Source organism: Crocuta crocuta, unplaced genomic scaffold (genome assembly GCF_008692635.1).
Source record: "Crocuta crocuta isolate KB4526 unplaced genomic scaffold, BGI_CrCroc_1.0 scaffold480, whole genome shotgun sequence".
Taxonomy (NCBI): Eukaryota; Metazoa; Chordata; class Mammalia; order Carnivora; family Hyaenidae; genus Crocuta; species Crocuta crocuta.
The window spans coordinates 334536-355048 of record NW_027532418.1 but is presented as its reverse complement, the minus strand read 5'-3'; the positions used below and the strand labels follow the sequence as shown (position 1 = coordinate 355048).

Genomic DNA, 20513 nt, shown 5'->3' with positions numbered 1-20513 from the left:
CTTTTTTTTTTTTTTTTTTTTTTTTTTTTTTTCTCCAGCTCCTACATCCTGGTGAGTAGAACTGTGCTCAGGGTCCCCTCTCCATGTGTGGCTCCCATCTGGCTGTGGTATCCCTGTTCTATGGCTCTGTCATGGTGTTTATTTGAGCCCAACAGCAGGCAATCTAGGTGAAGTAGAAAACTGTAAGTTTGTTTTGTATTAACTCCTCTTTTTAATCCCTTGATCTATCACCTCAGAAGTAAGAAAATGAAGGCAGCACTGAGGATGGTAGATTTAGTCAGAAACGTGGAAGAAATCTTTGAAGAATTTTTGTTCACAATTGAAATGATGTATGTGAAATAAATAATTAAAAGCTTGATATTCAATTGTATTAACTGAATTAGAAAAATACTTTTTGGGGGAGGAAAAATAGTCATTGTAATATATGTTTATAAAGCTAACTGTATCCATCACTTCATTTTTATTAGGGAGAATTATTAATAGTGAAATCTTTCAAATTAAAATAAGGGAAAAATAAACACTAATCCCTCTGGCATTTTGATTTAATACTACTTAAAATTTTGCTTCTATTATCATATACATATGCATACACATAATCTGTCCTATAATTTACATTTATTACTAAAATTTTGTCAGTTTACAGTTATGTACACTAAGTTTAGAAAGAATATTTAGGTGTTAATTCTTATGTTAATATTAAATACAGGGCAAGATACATTCTTATGAGAGGTGATTCATCATTTATCATATTTGTATATCCTCCCACTTTCTCACCAAATTTTAGTGAAAATACTCAATATTTAGATCCAAATGGCTGCCATTAATTTTTTCTATTACATATTCTAAGAATTGTTTTTGAAAAGAGCTCTATTTGGGATGAACCATGCTTTGCCTTTTCATAATTTGCCATTTTTGCCATCTCTGGAGTAGGATGTAATGCTAGTATCTGCAGGTACTGCCGTAATTGTTGGAGTTACTAGATTTGCCTCTACTTGGTGTCTCAAGAGTACTGTATATCATATTCTCAACCAGAATTTTCCTTATCCCACAAAGCCTATACTGAGTAATGCCCCTAGTATCCTACTTTCCCTTCCCTCACGTTATGGCAACCACTTTCCGTTTCTATGTATTTACCTATTCTGGACATCATATAAATAAATGGGTGGCTCAGTGGGTTAAGTGTCTGACTTTGGCTCAGGTCATGATATCATGGTTCATGAATTCAAGTCCCACATCGGGTGAGCTCAAGCCCCACATTGAGTGACTTCTAGCACTGCATCTGGTAACCACGAGTCGTGTTTTGGGTGAGCTCATGCCCTCCTTCAGGAAATCTCGTGCCCGCTTTGGGTGAGCATGAACCCTGCTTCCCTCCCTCCCTCCCTCTCTCAAAAAATTTTTTTAATTTAATTTAAAACATCATACGTCTGGCTCCTTTCACTTAGGACAGTGTTCACAAGATTCGTTTATGTTATAGCAAATATAACTATTTCATTCCTTTTTAGGGATGAATAGCATTCCATCATTTGGATATAAGACACTTTCTTTATCCATTCAACAATTAGACATTTAAATAGTTTCTGTTTTGTGACTGTTAGTTTGTTATTAGTAATGCTCCTATCAAGAGTCATGATCTTTTTTTTTTTTTAGTTTTTAAAATTATTATGCTTATTTATTTCTCTTGAGAGAGAGAGACAGAATGCAAGTGGGGGAATGGCAGAGAGAAAAGGTGACACAGAATCTGTAGCAGGCTTCAGGCTCTGCTCTGTCAACACGGAGCCTGATGTGGGGCTCAAACCCACAAACCATGAGATCATGACCTGAGCCAGGTGTCATAGGCTTAACTGACTGAGCCACCTAGGCGCCTCAACTGTTATGATCTTCATGTGAACCTGTTGTCACTTCCCTAAATGTAACATTTTGAGGAACAGTCAGACTATTTTCCAAAGAGGCTACAACATTTTTGTATCATACCAGCAGTGTGTGTAATGTAGATTTTAACTTTCTATGTATTCTCACCAATATTTAACATTTTTACTTTTTTGACTTTAGTGATCTTGGCAGGAGTGAAGTGGTGGGTACCTTTTTGTTTTCATTAGTGTTTTCCCTAATGATATTGATACTGTTTCCTGTGCTTATTTTGGCCACCTGTTTGTCTTTAGAGAAATACATATTCAAATCCTTTGAACATTTTTAAATTGGGTTTTCTTTTTATTGTTGATTTGTAGAAGGTATTAATATATTATGGATATAATTCCCTTATCAGATATGTAATTTACAATTAATTTCTCCTAATCTGTAGGCTTTTTTTTTTTTTTTACTTTTTTGAATTTTTTTGAAGTTTTGACTTTTAAGTAAGTCCACTTTATCCACTTTTTTCTTTTGTCACTTGTGTTTTTGGTGTCAAACATAAGAAACTATTGTCCAATCCCTGGTCACAAAAATTACTCTTCTGGATGTTTATAGTATTATTTTTCAATGCAGATTATTTTTACAACTTTTGAATTTATTTGGGCATTTTAATAGGAAATTGTTAAGACTGAAATCATATGTGAGTTCTAAATAACTACTTTGAAATAAAAGCTCTCCAAACACTTTTTTGGCATATTCAGGTATGTTTCACAGTTTATAAGGCTATATGAGTCACTACATAATCATTTATTCCTTGTTTTACAATCTTGGTAGTTTTGAATAGATAATCTCATATCACACATTTTCAGGTGAAACCTATTTGATTATTTCTTTCAGTTTGTAAAATCTTGCTATCATTTAAAACTAAATTATTTTTATAATTTATTGTCAGCACTTCCCAGAGACATTTGAAGCATTGATTCAGGGTAGGAATAAAGGATGAGAAATAAATTATTGGAAAAAAATGGAAAAATAGGCCAATTCTGGAAAAAGGCTTAAGAGGAAAGATGGAATTAATAGAATTATTATAATATAGTGAGACATACTAATAAGTTTTATTCTTTAAATATAAAGAAAACAAGAGATGGGTAAAAAAGGGGGGCTTATTGTATCTAGACTGTTGGTAATGTTTTCAAAGTTTTTGTTCATATTTTCACTTCTAGTGTTATATGGTGAGTAATTTTCACACTTTTAGATAAAACTGAAAACCATATTTTAATGATCTGATATAATTTTTCATCCTTTATTTTTTATCATTAGTATTAATTATAGAGCCTTTTAAAATTGTGGTATATTGGTATAATTCAATATTATAAAGAAGCATTTGATAGTGTCCGTTTTGCAGAATATCACATACTTATTACTATCGACAGGAAGGAATTAAAGCAGCTATTCACTTCACCCAGACAACATTCCTTGAGATAAAGAGATGATGACTTCATAGATATAAACTTGGATGTTTTTTTTTTCACTAATTTTAGAGAGAGTTTGTTAGTGCGGGAGTGGAGCAGAGGGGGAGAGAGGGAGAGGGAGGGAGGGAGAAGAGAGAAAGGGAGAGGGAGAATATTAAGCGGGTTCCAAACTCAGCATGGAGCCCCACACTGGGCTTAAGCCCACAACCCTTAAATCATGCATGACTTGAGCCAAAATCAAGTCAGACACTCAACCAACTGAGCCACCCAGGTGTTCCCCCCATCAACATTTGTATGCCAGTCATACCTCAGTAAAGCTGTTTTTGCAAAAAAGAAAACAAAGGAAAATATACTGTGTACACATAGCATCCTGAAAAGGGTTTGTCTAACATTTTTCGGCTATGACCTTAGCTTATTGCTTATTCCACATTACTTCGTAGAATCTTTATTTTTTCTTGAAGTATAATTGGTACACATTGTTACATTAGTTTCAGCTATACAATATAGTGACTTAACAACTATATATGTACAACAGTACTATGATGAATAAAAGTGGTGAAAGAAAATGTTCTTGTCTTGTTCCTGATCTTAGAGGAAGGCTCTCAGTTCAACATTGAATATGATAATAGCTATGGGTTTTTCATTATGACCTTTATTATGTGGAGATATGTTCCCTCTAAACCCACTTTACTGAGTGTTTTTATCATAAATAGATGTTGTACTTTGTCACATGTTTTTCTGCCTCCATTGAGATGATCATAGGATTCATATCCTTCCTTTATGATACAGTGTATTACATTGATTTACAATACAATACAAACACTAAACCATTCTTGCACCCCCAGAATATATCTCATCTGATAATGGTGAATTATTTTTTTAGTGCATTGTTGGAGATGGTTTGCTAATATTTCATTGAGGATTTTTGCATCTGTATTAATGAGGGGTTTTGGCCTGCAGTTTTCTTTTTTGTTATGTCTATGTCCGGTTTGTCCTTGTAGAATGTATTGTACTCGGAAACTTTCCTCCTTATTGTTTTTTGGAATAGTTTGAGAAGAATAGGTATTAACTTTTATTTATTTAGTTGTTATTATTTTCTAATTACAGTATAACAGTGTTACATTAGTTTCAGATGTACAATATAGTGACTCAACATTCTATACTTTTTTCAGTGATCAGTGTACTCTTAATCTTTTTCACCTGTTTCACCAATTACAACCACCCCCCGACACATACACACCTACTCTGTGGTAACCATTGGTTTGTTTTCTGTATTTAAAAGTCTAGTTTTTGCTTGTCTCTTTTTTTCTTTGCTCATTTGCTTCTTAAATTCCACATATGAGCAAAATCATACGGTATTTGTCTTTCTCTGGCTGACTTATTTCACTTAATATTATACAAGGTAGATTCATCCATGTTGTTACAAATGACAAAATTTCATTTTTTAAGGCTGAATAATATGCCATCATATATATACCACATCTTCTTTATCCATTTATCAATAGATGGACACTTGAGTTGCTTCCATAATTTGTCTCTTTTTAAATAATGCTGCAATATAAATAGGGATGCATATGTCTTTTTGATTTAGTGTTTTTATTTTCTTTGGATAAATACCCAGTAGTGGAATTACTGGATCATATGGTAATTCTATTTTTAATTTTTTGAGAAACCTCCATACTATTGTTTACAGTGCCTGCACCAATTTGTGTTCCCAACAACAGTACACACAACAACAGCTGATACCCTCTGGCTCAAAAGGACACACAGGGTCCTTTTTCTGCTACTTAATTATTAGTGTATAGAAATGCAGTGGATTTCTGCATATTGATTTTGTATCCTGCAACCTTACTGAATTCTTTTATCAGTTCTAGTAGAATCCTGGTGGAGTCTTTAGGTTTTATATAGTATCACATCATCTCAAGTAGTGACGGTTTAACTTCTTCCTTGCCTACTTGGGTGCCTTTCTTTCTTTTACTTTTCTGATTACTGTGGCCAGGACTTTCAGTAATGTGTTGAATAAAAGTGATGAAAGCAAGCATTCTTGTCTTGTTCCTGATCTTTGAGGACGAGCTCTCAGTTTTTCACTATTGAGTATGATGTTAGCTGTAGGTTTTTCATATATGGCCTTTATTACATTGAAGTATGTTCCCACTAATCCTACTTTGTGGAGGTTTTTTTTTTTTATCATGAATGATAGTTAGACTTTTCCAGTGCTTTTTCTCCATCTATTGAAATGATCATATGGTTTTCATCCTTTCTCTTGTTGATACGGCGTATCATGTACTAACTGTTCTTTAAGTATTTGTTAGAATTTACCTGTGAATCCATCCAGTCTTGGACTTTAATTTGTTGGGATTTTTTTTTTTTTGGTGTGGATTTCATTTTGTACTAGTAATTAGTTTTTTTTATGTTTTCAATTTCTTCCTGATTCAGGTTTAGATGTTTTTAAGATGTTATATGTAGGTTTTTAGGAATTTATCCATTTATTCTAGTTTGTCCACTTTGTTGGCTTATAATTTTTGATAGTATTCTCATGTAATCCTTTGTATTTCTGTAGTATCTTTATTTCTGATTTTATTTATTTTTGTCCTCTTTTTTTCTGATGAGTCTGGCTATACAGTTATCAATTTTGTTTATCTTTTCAAAGAACTAGATCTTGGTTTCATTGAAATTTTCTAATGATTTTTTAGTCTCTTTCATTTATTTCCACCCTAATCTTTATTATTTCCTTTATTCTGCTCACTTTGGTTGTTCTTCTGTTCCCTTAGGTGTAAGGTTAGATTATTTGACATTTTTCTTATTTCTAGATGTATCCCTTTATATCTATAAATACTCTTTTTTAGAATTGCTTTTGCCTTTATGTCCACAATAAATTGATACCCTCTGGCTCAAAAATTCGAACCCATTTTTTCCCTCTCAGTAATAGCAATTATAAAATCCCTTTAGGAGATTCTCAGGATTGGAATCTAGAAAACAGGTAACATTATAACAGATTATTAGACTAGAATACAGTAGAAAAAATAGGAAAAACCTGACTGCAATAAGAGTAAAAGCCTAAAATAACCTGTAATGAGCAATCTTAGAAAATCTTATTTACATAAATGATCACAGAGGAATAACTTCATGGCTACCCTGATGTTCCTGAAATAGGATTCTAGCATTTTCTGTTCTTGAATTATGTAATATAAAATAATATTTTTATTAAATAAGTCCACATAGAAAAATAATTATTTATACCAGCTGTTAATATGTAAATCTGCCTTATCTGAGAAGACAGGAATCTTGAAGAAATTTCAGGCTCCCATCATCATGATGAACATGGTAGAGAAATTTAACTCATCTCTTATATTTTATCACTATTAAATAGAAATTAACATAATACAAAACACTCTCATGAATAAATATATTCAGCAAGTTCCTTTCTATGAACAATATATATTAAGCAGCACCATTGAAGAAAGATTTGTGAAAGTGTTGACTATAAATGCCTTTGCTGGATAGCCTTGCTATTTCACATGTTACTGTTCCATCAACACCAATTATAGGATTGTCTTTCTGTGCTGTTACTTACATAGTACTGTGTGAAAATGCATTCTTATCTAGGTTTATCCAAAACTAAATAAATAGATCTATTGTTTCTATTGCATAGAGACAATATATCTATTATAACTCCAAAATTGGCATCTGAGCAGTGGGAGTACAGTGGGAGTACAGCTTATTTATCCTATATGAGTAAATGCCATTTCTCAGTGTTTTTGAAGGCTATTTATTAAATTAAAAAGTTTTAATTAAAAAAACTAGGAAATAGAAACAAAAAAGCACACACTAAAGGAAGAGAATTCAAATATCAGTAAGGTTCATTATTGGACTTTTTATTATTAACATTACTCTTTCCATCAAGTTAATCAACCCTTCCCCTGGTCAAAATTATCTGCTTAAACATCATAGCTATTTTGCTTGTAATTGTCTAGAGACAAGGCTGCAGTAGTTACAGTTGTTTAAGTTTACTTTGTTTCCAGGAAAAGAACATTTCTTATGACTGCAGAAACCTGGCCAGACTTCAGATACCGACTCTTTACTTTTAACATAGCTGCCTTCATGTCTTTGTTCCTTAGAGTGTAGATAATTGGATTTAAAATGGGAGTAAAGATGGTGTAGAAGACAGCAAGGACTTTGTCAACAGAATAACTGCTGAAAGGCCACACATAGATGAAGATGCATGGTCCAAAGAATAGCGTGACCACAGTGATATGAGCAGTCAACGTGGAACGGGCCTTTGCCATGCTAGCAGAGGAGCGTTTCCTAACTGTGATAAGTATTACAGTGTAGGAGACAACCAAGAGGAGAAAGGAACTCATAGAAAGAAAGCCACTGTCTGCAACTATAAGTAGGCTGACAACATAAGTGTCTATGCATGCCAGCTTGGTCACTAGAGGGAGGTCACAGAAGAAACTATCTACCTTATTAGGGCCACAAAAAGGCAAGTTAATAGTAAATGCCAACTGGCTAGTAGTATGGATAAAACCCACAAGCCAGGAGATGAGAACAAGAATAATGCACACACGGCGATTCATGATTGTCATGTAGTGGAGAGGTTTGCATATAGCAGCATAACGGTCATAAGCCATGGATACAAGGAGCACCATTTCACTGCCAGTGAAAAGGTGAACAAAGAAAATCTGGGCCAAACAGGCATCAAAAGAAATAGTCTTGTGCTCAACCAGAAAATCTGCAATCATTTTGGGTGTAGCAAAAGAGGCAACACATATATCTACAAAAGAAAGGTTTGCAAGCAGAAAGTACATGGGGGTATGTAGGTGAGAATCTGAGGTTACAGTGAGGATGATAAGAAAGTTTCCCAGCAGTATTGCTACGTATAGTAGTGAAAATATGACAAACAAGAAAGGTTGGAGCTCCTGGGAATTAGAGAGTCCCAGCAACACAAACTCTGTCACCCGGGAATAATTTGTCTCATTCATTGATTTGGCAGGAACTTCTCTTGCTACCTGAACAGGAGAGAGACAGAGATCAATCAGTGGGTTTTCTTTCCCAGTTCTGCTCCCTTACTTAGGGATTCTAATTTCTACTTATGTTTATATGTCTGAATTTTCATATATCATTAAAAATTATATAGATTGCAGAACAACAGTACTAAAGAGGGTGAAAGGGAGAGTCATTGAGGGGATGTCTGACATTGGCATATTCAGTTACATGAATTTGAGGAATGCAGTCTACTTTACAAATGAAACTGGAAATATGAAATGTTTTTCTTGATATTATAGGAATCCCATGTAAGAAACTACAGAAACAAAATCTAAATCATCTTTTTCTACAATAAATGATATAAACATTTTTTGAATGGCTGACACAGAGGAAGATAATTTTACAGTGTTGATCCCAAAAGTTAGACAAAAGGTATATGTACTGTATGAATCTATTTAAATAAAGTTTAAAAATAGACTAAACTTATCTATGGTATTAAAAAAAAGTTCCTATAGTGGTTATCCTGGAAGGGAATAGGGTCAGGATGATGACAGGAAGGGCTTCTGAAGTGCTGGTAATGTTCTGTCTTGATGTAGAGGTGTTTGCTTTGTGAAAACTTATGAGGTGTGAAATTCTATTTGGTGTACTTTTGTGCTTATTTATTAATAAAAAATAAACCAGGATATATAAAGAGACACCATTACATTGTGTAAGAGCTCAATAGGCAGAGTTCATTGCCTTAAGTGATTAGATTTCATTCCCTTTCCTTCTCCATTCATTTACAAATTGTATGACAACACAAAACCTAGCAAAATCTGAAGGTCTAGAGCTGTGACTCAGCTCGTCCTGGATTTCTATTATATGAAGAACTCCTATTATACGAAGAGTTCTATGCATTTGTTCTTCTTAATTATTCCCTGATATTTCACTAAACTCATAGTCAATAACTATGTACATATTTTTGAATTATGATTGATATTTGATGGGGCTTTTAAAAATTATAATTATATTGCATAATAGTATTCATACCAAGAAATTTAGACCATGAAAAAATGTTTCTTCTTTTCCATTCAGTAATCTGCATTCTATTTTATCAGCACTTTATCCCTATTACATTTTTTTTACTTTTTATTTTTACTTTTATAAGCTACTCAGAACTTGGAAACATTGTATGGTGAATAAGAAAAATAAAAGGTGAAATATAAAGAAATCTCTCTATATATATCTAAATCAGGCCTTTGGAAGAAAGTGTCTTTTATTTTACTGAGTTCTAATTACCTTCAGATTGTGATATTAATGTCTTCTTAGATCTAATTGCAAATTGCCTAGTGTTTCCCTGAGTTTCACAGAGGATTTACACATAAAGACAGAGCATGTGATGAATAACTTTCACTCCTAGAAACAGATTCAGGCACTCACTCCTGTATTTCCAATCTCCAGTTCTCTAGAAAATTCCTGCAAGTAATTAAATCACATATCATCCCTGATTTTATAAGACTACACCTTTAGGTATTTCAGAAGAGACTAACAGCTGTCTGAAGTCAGAGCAAGCTGGAGGTAAAAGTATACAGTGAAATAAGTTTGTCTTTGAGGAGCCACCACATTCTACAGAGTACATTTCTCCCTTCCTTAATATTTCTTGGTAACCTGTTTTTAACTTAACTTCAGGCACACACCATGGTCTATCCTCCATGGGAAACATACTGACCCATAGGTTTCTTGACCCAAATACTATATTGAATGCCTAGAAGCAAGAGAGGAAATGATATCCAACAGGTCCAACTAATTAGGAGTTCATATATGTCCTGTAAGGAATAGCAAAGCCTTATTAAGTACAGGAAATGATTCTCCCAGGGAGACCTTCTAGAGATATAGCAGAAACAGGGAGCAGAGAAGATTTTCGAGTTCCTTAGGAATAAAAAACATAATCCACTTACGTGAGAAAAATCACAGGAATAATACCCCCAATAAATCTTCTGCAAAGCACTACTCTTTCATCATCAGTGGCTTCCTAGGGACCCAAAAATAGAAAAGACCTGTTATCCATGGAGGAAAATACTAGGCAAATTGATTCAGTCAAGAACTGGGTTTCTTATTTAAAAAAAAAAACCAAAATGATGAGCAACAGGAACTCTAAATAAAAGTACTCCAAATATAAATTCTTTACTTCCTATATAAATGCATTCTAGGGGCACCTAGGTGGCTCAGTCTGTTAAGTGTCTGACTCTTGGTTTCAGCTCAGGTCTTGATCTCATGATTTCATTAGTTCAAGCCCCATATCAGGCTCTGTGCTGACAGTGCAGAACCTGCTGGGGATTCTCCTTCTCTTCTCTCCTTCTCTCTCTCTGCCTTTCCCCCACTGTCTGTGTCTGTCTCTCTCAAAATAAACTTAAAAAACAATACCAAAAAAATAAAAAAGGATTCTTTTTTTGGTTTGTTTGCTCTTATGTAAATGCACTGGGCTATGCACTGATGATAGAGCAGTTAGGTTTGTAACTTGCCTCTTCAGAGATCATCAATGTATTGTGTCATAAATACCAGTTATATATGTGTATGAGTGTATGTGTTTTTTATCAGTTGTAAATATAGTTAACAACATCTAATTGGGCTTTTCCATTTTATTGGATGACTCTTCTGAGAATGTTCAACTATCATAAGAAATTACAACTTCACGTGGCTATCAGATGTTTCCAAGAGTAGTTTTTATCAACTTCTCCATTTAAAAATACTCTGAACAAGTGTATGGAGAAGTCATTAATCATTTGCAATGACTAAAAATACATAAATATTCTTAATTATGTATTGTTTCAGATCAGACTAAGTATTTTCTGATAATTTTATATACTCAAAGATAGCATGACCTGATTCATCCAAGATTGAGTTTGTAATTAGTAGATGTGTTATTGTAAAGACCGATTGTTCCTTTCTTGTACTATTTGAAAGTAAATTAATGCAAGCATACAGGGTTGTACTTGGTGGGCTAGGTTGTACTGCATAGCTCTGAGGTCCCTCCTTTTTGAAATTCTGTCAAATAAATATTTTCCTACTACTTCCATCTTGTATAATATGACTGGTGGATTAAGTGAAATAAGTAGTATTGTTTACAGAGGTCAGCAAACATTCTCAGGTAAAAATACATCTTCGACCAGCTTTCCAGCATTACTACTCCTGTTCTCCTCCCTCTCTAAATCCAGATCAGAGATACAACAGTCACTGTGGAGACAAATGCTGGTGCATGGTGTTTGTAAGGATACTGACAAAGTACTTTCACTTACCTAAGATGAAATGGGAAGTGTGGATATATTCTATAATTTATAGTCTGTAATTCTTGGTAAGAATTTAATTGTTACTTCCACATACCCTAAGGAAATAGACCTGGCTCTGAAGAAAGGAATCATAAAGTTTCATTTTAAATAAGAAGCAAATAGACTCAGGAAAGAAAGAAAGGCCAAAACAAAATCTTCTGTTTGACAGTTTTGCAAATAATGTAACCTAACTGTAGCTATCTTGCTTATGTTTTCAATAGGAGTACACTAGATGATTATAAATAGAGACCAGTAGAAATCAATACCAGCCATATGTAACTAAGAAGCACATGAAAAGGATTATTCCTTAGTCTCCTTTACAGCTTCAAGTATAGAATATTTACCCACATATGTTAGGAAAATGGTTTGTTTTTTTTTCATCTTAACGTCATCAGACAGATCCAGAAGTATAAATGAAATTCTCCAGAGATTTAAACGTTGTTCATAAGGGGAACTTACAATAGCTTAATCTACAACAATTTCATGTAAGTTTTCTTTTATAGATTAGCAAGAATATTTTTATGAAGTACCACTCATGTTACAGTATTTGTTATATGATTTGTGGTCTGTAAAGAGAGGTAATGGAAATATTGCATCATTTTATCAAAACCATGTTTAGGGAATATTTAGGCTCTTTCTTCCCTTCTTCTTAATTCCCCTTCATTCAAAGTGTAGATAAGATTTTTCCCTGCTTCTCAGAGATGTGTTATGTATGATCATCAAATAAGTGAATGAAACATTTTGTATAATAGCAATGGATTTACCATAATATTAATAAGATTGTAAAAGATAGCAAGGAGGATATGGGCTGTCCTTTTTGCCACAAGTAGTATATATATCAAGCAGGATATTTTCATTTTTTAGAATATTTGTGTTTTCTAGTCATGAATTAACAAAAAATAATAACATCTAAATTATAATGTTTAAAATAGCCTGAAGTCCAAATTAATGGATGATATCCAAAGGCAGTATAGACTATAAGAGAAGTATTAACCTAAGTTATAGAAAATATCTGTTCAAATTTAACTCTCAATAAATAACTTAACAATTTTAGGCAAATCACATACCCTTCAAGGTGCTCCATTTTTCTTCAAAAAGAAGGAAAGAAATCTCCCTCCTAATTCTAATATTCTCTGGGTTTGAAAGCATGACACCCCTCCAAAAGCTAATTCAGTGATAAAATTACACAAGGTTGTATTGAAATAAAGGTATATTAAATTAAAAGGGTAAACCCATCCTGGTTTTAGCAAAGTGGTATGGCCATCAGTCACTTCTCAGAGTTAGATATTTGGACAGCTAATAGGCAAAGTGGACTTAGAATATTCAAAGAAAATTGAAAGGTTGAGGGCTAGTTGTCTCTGTTCTCTGTTGTGACTGGAATTAGGAGGCTGCAGAACAACAGTGCTCTTCTTCTTGTCCTTATATCGTACCATCTGGGAGAAACAACATTGTTCAGGACTGATTAGATGGGGTGTAAATGTAAGGAACCCATTTCCTTCTATACTTTAATCTCTACCATTTATACTTTGAAGTATCCTCAGCACATAGATATAAGGAAAGCCATCAAAATAGTTAGAAGCTAATTACAGTTTAACGTCACTGGATTGGAGTGACCAAAAGACCCAGAAGAGAGTTATAATAATAGAAATCACCTTCATTAGGACTAGTTACATAAGAGAGTTGTTTGCACACAGGAGTTACACTGCATCACCGTGAAAATTTTGCAAATATAGAAAGAAGCAGGACTAATGGAAATACTTTGTCCTGTTAGAGAAAATGTAAGATGGTGGGAAGAAAAGCAATGAATACTTTTATTGGTTATTCCTTTTTGCTTCGGGAGAACTTTAGAGCAGGGCTACCAGGAGTCTCAAAAATTGATAAGACATTTATGCCTTTGCATGGTACACAGCAGTTTAAGGTCTTGGTATTTTAATAGTTCTAGAAGTTGGTTTCGAGGGCAAGGATTCTAGGGTAGGGCAGTGAGAGCTGTTTTACAGTATGAACACTACAACCTACAGATTAGGAAGAAGTGAGTGAAGGGACTTAAAGTAATCTCACAGAAATCTGAATTTTTTTAGCTGAAATTTTTAGAAAAAAATTGCTGTTGAGTGAAGCACTGATCTTCTCCTTCCATGAGGTTATTTACTATTCAAGGACATAATGTAAAAGGATATAGAAAGAGTTTTCTTTTTATTCTTACATAGAATTTTGATGCTAATATGAACACTAGAAGTGAGCTAGATAGGTTGAATGAATTCTTGACGAGTTAGTTATTTAACTCAGATTGTACCGTCCAGTTTGGGGACATATCTTCTAATCCTTTGTCTAATACTTTTCCTGCTCTACCTTGATTCATCGTCCATAGTTTGGAACATTTTGAATTTATGATTAGAGATAAACTGAATCTTCATCTCTTCCCAGATACATGAACACTCCTAAATGTCTCTTTGACCAGTACTTCCAGGACCCTTCCTTGATATCTGTTCTTACCACTACTGTTTTCATGTAGATAATCTCTAAAAATTTGGGTTTTTTTGGAATTTATTTTCTCCTTAGGATCTTCTGTGGGAGATTTAATACATTTACATAATTTTACATCTTTATAAGAAAGAGCCTAAGAGATACCACCTCTAATTCTAAGATTTCATATGTGTCACAAGACATCNTATCCATTTTGAGTTTATTTTTGTGCATGGTGTGAGAAAATGATCTAGTTTCATTCTTCTGCATGTTGCTGTCCAGTTCTCCCAACACCATCTGTTAAAAAGGCTGTCTTTTTTCCATTGGATATTCTTTCCTGCTTTGTCAAAGATTAGTTGGCTGTATACCTTTGGGTCCAGCTCTGAGTTTTTAATTCAATTCCATTGGTCTATGCACTGTAGCACAAATTTAATATCTGCAAAAGTGTCTTGTTTTCTTTTACAGTAAATGCCAAATGTGCTAAAGTGTTAATTATCATATTCTAAAACATCCAGGCTTTAATCATCGATATGATATATGGATATAAGAGAAGTAGACATCATTTATTTAATTCCCAAATTTATTATATTTGGGATCATATTGTTTATATAGTTTTTTTAATGCTTATTTTCTTTGAACATGAATCATGAACATTTTAGCTGATAGTTACATATAACTGGTAAACTTGATTTTAAATGGTTGCTTTATGTTCCAATTTATAAATAAAATAATTATTACTACATTGTAGAAAATACAAAGTATTTTTTTCCAATTGAAAATAAGTTATTGATTGATTCATTTATTTAAAGTTTATTCATTTTGAGAGAGAGAGCATATGTGGGTGGAGGAGGTCAGAGAGGGAATGAGAGAGAATCCCAAGCAGGCTCCGCACTGCTGGCAGAGAGCCCAACACAGGACTTGAACTCATGAACTATGAGATCATGACCTGAGCCAAAACCAGGAGTTGAACCCTCAACCAAATGAGGTACCCAGGTGCCCCGAATATAAGTGTGATTTAATATAAGTTATATAAAAGTCATCTTGAAAAGTTCTAATTGGGGGTGCCTGGGTGTCTCAGTCAGTTGGACATCCAACTTCAGCTCAGGTCATGATCTCACTGTCTGTGAGATCGACCACTGCCTCAGGCTTTGTGCTGACAGCTCAGAGCCTGGAGCCTGCTTCTGATTCTGTGTCTCCCTCCCTCTCTCTCTTTCTCTCTCTGCCCTTCCCTATCTTGTGCTCTGTCTCTGTCTCTCTCTCTCAAAAAGAAATAAACATTTAAAAAGTTATTTTTTTAAAAAAAGAAAAATCCCAATTGCCTTGAATGTAAAATTACTGGAATCAAGACTTTGAACATTTATGACTCTCAATTCATAACACAAAACTCCAGACTCTAGTACTATACAGATCATCACCATAAGAAGCTCCCCTGGTATTTGATCACATACACCCTCCAAAAACCCCTAGCAACCATTAATGTGTTCTCTGGTTCTATAAAAGTTTTCCTTTTCCAGAGCTTCATATGTTTAGTGTGTATAGTATGTAGCCTTTTCAATTGTCTTATTTCATTTAGCAATCTGCATTTAAGACTTATCTATTTTGTTAAACGGATTAGAAACTCATTATTTTATGGGATAGTATTCCATTGTATGTATGTGCCTCAGCTCATTTTTCTGTTTATCTATTGGAAGACATCTTAGTTTCTTCTTTTTGTTTGTTTTGGTGATGATGAATAATGTTTACATTTCTGGAAATATTCATATGCAGGTTTTTGTGTGTATATAATTTTTCAGTCAGTTTGAAAATCTAATTTGGTAACAAGAAATGTTTGCCTCCATAAATTATAAAGCTTGGATATTAGGTACAAATAGGTTAAGATTATTACGTCTTCTTTAAGGATTGAGCTCTTTAACATTAGGGTATATATCTCTGTAGGGTTGGTAACATTCATTGATTTGAAGTCTTCAGAGTCAAATATTGATAGAACTGCCTCAGTGTCCTTATTAATCACTGTTTGCATTATTGTTACTCCAGTCATTTATTTTGAAGCTGTCTGTGTCTATAAAGTGGACTCCTTATAGACAGCAAAATGTTGCGTCTTCTGTGTGCTTCATTCTGGCAATATCGGACTTACAGTAAAGTCCTTAGATCATTTACAGGTAATTTAATAACTTAAATTTAAATTGCTGTACATCTACCATCTTGCTATTTTTTTCCATTTTATCTATTTTTGCTCCTTTTCCTACTCTTCCTGCTCTCTGTTGGATTGTTTCCACAGTATCTCATTTCCATTCCTTGTTTTAATTTATTCTTTAAAATTATTCTATAACCATTTTATTTTATTAATAAAATTTTCCATTTTATTAATCTGTATTTTAGCATTTTACAATATAAATAGTATATTTATATTTATTTTAATAAATTTAAATATAAAAAATTAAATATTTTTATATTTTAAGTTTTTATTCAAAATATTTGTTAAATGTGTCATTTTTTAGAAAATAACTAAAATAAATTTTCTTACTCAAATTTACTTTGGGAGTTAAGATGACAGAGTAGTAAGGGACCCTGGGCTTGTTTCATCCCTCAAACACAACTAGATCCATATCAAACTATTTCGAACACTAAGAAATTTATCTGAGTGAGGATTGACAGAACTATCTGCATAATTTGAGGGAGAGAGCATGGCAGGCACATAGTGAAAAGAGATGAACTGGGGACAGAAGAGCAGTGGTACCAAAGAGGGGTAGGAGCTCTTTTCATGGAGAGAAGAAAGAGAGCAGGGAGGTTGAGCATTGCCTTGTGTTTGTCCAAGAAAAACACTCCCCATGAAAGTGGCTAGAGAGAGAGAGAAATGAAGAGTGAAAACACACTCAGGGAACTGCAGAAGAAAACTATTCTCTAAAACCATTGATGCCAAAAAAGGAGAGGTTTTCAATACCACCAGTTTTTTATACACAGCAGAACATAGTCTGAAGTTTCCAAGCTCAGTGCCTAGCAGGGCTCTGGGAAGGAAAAAAGGACAGAGTCCTAGGAATTGACAGCATGGTCTGAGGATCCCCACGGAATCGATCACATGGAAGCAGTTACCCTGCTTGGAGTACGTTCAGTAGAGGTGATTCAGCCTTTTCCATGGGCAAAAGACTGGCAGACACCATATAGCTGCTCCATTCACTGGTTTAGGAACAAAGATGCTGACTGAGGGTAGCAAATACTGGTGCCAGCTATTTGTTCAATTTACCATAAACTAAGGTACTGCCACTGTACAATTGTGCAAACATTTACTGGCATAGACCAGCACTGGCCACAGTGCAGGGAGAGCCTCCCCCCCAGAGGATCTGAGCCATGAAGGTCTCTGAAGTAAGAGGTTTTTGAAATACAGCCATGCCTGATATAACACCCTTGCAGACAGACAGCTTAGACACATATGGGGGAGAAATGGAAGGGCTGACATAAGCCAGAGATAGAGGAAGTGGATTGTGCATCTGTAAGGGCAAGAACTTCCTGTGCTAGAGACTAGAGAGGAAGGTGAAGCCATTTTAACCATTAGGCCATCAACACTGACGACCCCAGTGAGCTAAACAGCACCACCAAGTGAAGAACTGAGCCATTACAACAAACCCTGTCCCCTGTGCCCTTCAGGCGCATCTCCAGTAGGGCAAGTAAGCCTGAGAATCACAGCTGCATGCTCCTCATGCAGAAGACCAGCAAAACCCTCCTCTGTGCACTAAGGTTTACCAATCTTAGAATGCTGTAAAACTTCATGTCTAGGGGAAACACAGTCTGGCTTCATTTGGGTTTTTTCTTTCTTTCTTCATTTGTTTCAGGTTTTTTTTTTTTTTTGATGCTGTTTTGGTTTTGTTGGGGTTTTTTGAATACAAAGAGCAAAATTTTTTATTTTCTCTATTTTTTAAAAAATTTTAAAGTTTATTTTGAGAGCATGAGAGAGTGTCAGTCGGGGAGGGGTAATGAGAATGGGAGAGAGAATGCCAAGCAAACTCCATGTTGGTGGAGCAGAGCCTGACACAGGGATTGATCCCACGAACTGTGAGATCATGACTTGAGCCAAGACAAATAGACACTTAATCGACTGAGCTGCCCAGGCACCCCTAATTTTTTTATTTTTAATTTCTTTTTTATTTTTCTAACAAGCTTCTCTTAACAGCAGACCAAAATACAACTAGGATCTAGCTTCCTTATTTGATTTTTTTAACTTTCAGTTTGTTACTATTTTTTATTCCTCCAAAATGACAAGAAAGATGAATTCATCCCAAAAGAAGGAAGAGAAAGGAGAAAAAAATGGCCAGTGATTTAATCAGTACAGTTATAAATAAGATTTTAAAATAGTAATTGTAAGAATTCTAGCTGGGCTTAAAAAGAAAGCAAGATACTAGAGAATCTCTCACTGCAGAGATAAAAAACCTAAAATCTAGTCAGACTGAAATTAAAAATGTTATAATCAAGATGCAAACTCAAATGGATGCCATAAAAACAAAGCAGGATGAAGCAAAGGAGAAAATCAGCAACAAAGAAGATAAAACTATTGAAAATAAGCTGAAAAAATAATTGAAAATGAAGGGAGATTTAGGGAACTCAGCAACATATGAAAATCGAATAACATTCGTATTATAGGAATACCAGAAGATGAAGATAGAGAAAAAGGGGCAGGTTTATGTGAGCAAATTATAGCTAAAAATTCCCCTAATCTGGGGAAGGACACAGACATCAAAATCTAACAAACACACGGAACTCCCATTAAATTCAACAAAAGCTGGCCATCACCAACACATATCATATTCACATTCACAAAATACACAGACAAGGAAAGAATCCTGAAAGCATCAAAGGAAAAAAGTCCTTAACATACAAAGGAAGACAGATCTTGTTCACAGCAGATCTGTCCACAGAAACTTTGCAGGTCAGAAATAGTGGCAGGATACAGTCAACATGCTGAATGGGAAGAATATGCAGCCAAGAATTCTTTATTCAGCAAGGTTGTCATTCAGAATAGAAGGAGAGATAGAAAGTTTCCCAAACAAAAACTAAAGTTCATGACCATTAGACCAGCCCTGTAAGACATATTAAGAGGAACCCTTTGAGTGGTGGAGGGTGGGGGGAGACCAAAAGCAACAAAGCCTAGAAAGGACTAGAGAAAATCACCAGACACACCAACTCTACAGGTATAACACACTGGCACTAAACATATCTTCCAGTAATCACCCTGAATGTAAATGCGCTAAACAATCTAATCAAAAGACATTGGGTATCAGAATGGATAAAAATTAAAAAAAAAAAGACCCATCTGTATGATGCCTACAGAAGACTCACTTTAAACCTAAATACATCTGCATATTGAAAGTGACAGGCTAGAAAAACATGCTAATGAATTTCAAAAGAAAGCCAGAGTAGCCATACTTGGCAAACTAGATTTTAAACCAAAGACTGTAACAAGATATGAAGAAGGGCAATATATCATAAATAAGAGGTCGATCCATCAAGATCTAAAATTGTAAATATTTATACTCCATACTTGAAGCACCCAAACATATAAATCAATTAATAACATATAAAGGAACTCATTGATAATAATACAGTAATAGTAGGGGACTTTAACATCTCACTTGCAGCAATGGACAGATTATCTAAGCAGAAAATCAACAAGAAAACAATGGCTTTGAATGACAAACTGGACTAGATGGACTTAACAGATATATTCAGAATCTCTCTCCCTAAAGCAGCAGAATACACATTCTTGTCATGTGCACACGGAACGTTCTCCAGAATAGATCACATACTGGGTCACAAAGCAGCCCTTAACAAGTACAAAAAGACTGAGATTATACCATGCATATTTTCGGACCACAACACTATGAAACTTGAAGTCACTACAAGAAAACATTTGGAGGGGCTCCTGGGTGGCTCAGTTGGTTAAGTGTCCAACTTCGGCTCAGGTCATGATCTCATGGTTCATGGGTTCAAGCCCCGCATCAGTCTCTGTACTGACAGCTCAGAACCTGGACTCTGCTTCAAATTCTGTGTCTCCCTCTCTCTCTCTGACCCTCTGACCCTCTGCTCACATTGTCTCTCTCTCTCAGAAATAAATAAAACAATAAACAAAAGTTTTAAAAAAGAACACATTTGGAAAGACCAAAAATACTTAAAGTTTAAAGAACATATTACTAAAGAATGAATGAGTTAACCAGGAAATTAAGGAAGAAGTAAAAAAGTACATGGAAGAAAATGAACATGAAAACATGACAACCCAAATCTTTTGGGATAGAGCAAAGGCAGTCCTAAGAGGGGTATAGACTGTAATACAGGCCTACCTCAAGAAACAAGAAAGGTCTCCTACTCTTACGTCAAAAGTAGCTAGAAAAAGAACAGCAAATAAGGCCTAAAGCTAGCAGAAGAAGGGAAATAAATTAAGACTAGTGCAGAAATA

General features: G+C 34.5%; 1 protein-coding gene across 1 annotated transcript; it reads right to left on the bottom strand.

The window, feature by feature from the left end:
• Positions 1-7327: 7327 nt before the first annotated feature.
• Positions 7328-8347, bottom strand: LOC144243891 (olfactory receptor 4K15). The gene has a single exon (XM_077779029.1). It carries the CDS (start codon positions 8300-8302, stop codon positions 7328-7330), a length of 975 nt encoding a protein of 324 aa, XP_077635155.1. The 5' UTR covers positions 8303-8347.
• Positions 8348-20513: the final 12166 nt, after the last annotated feature.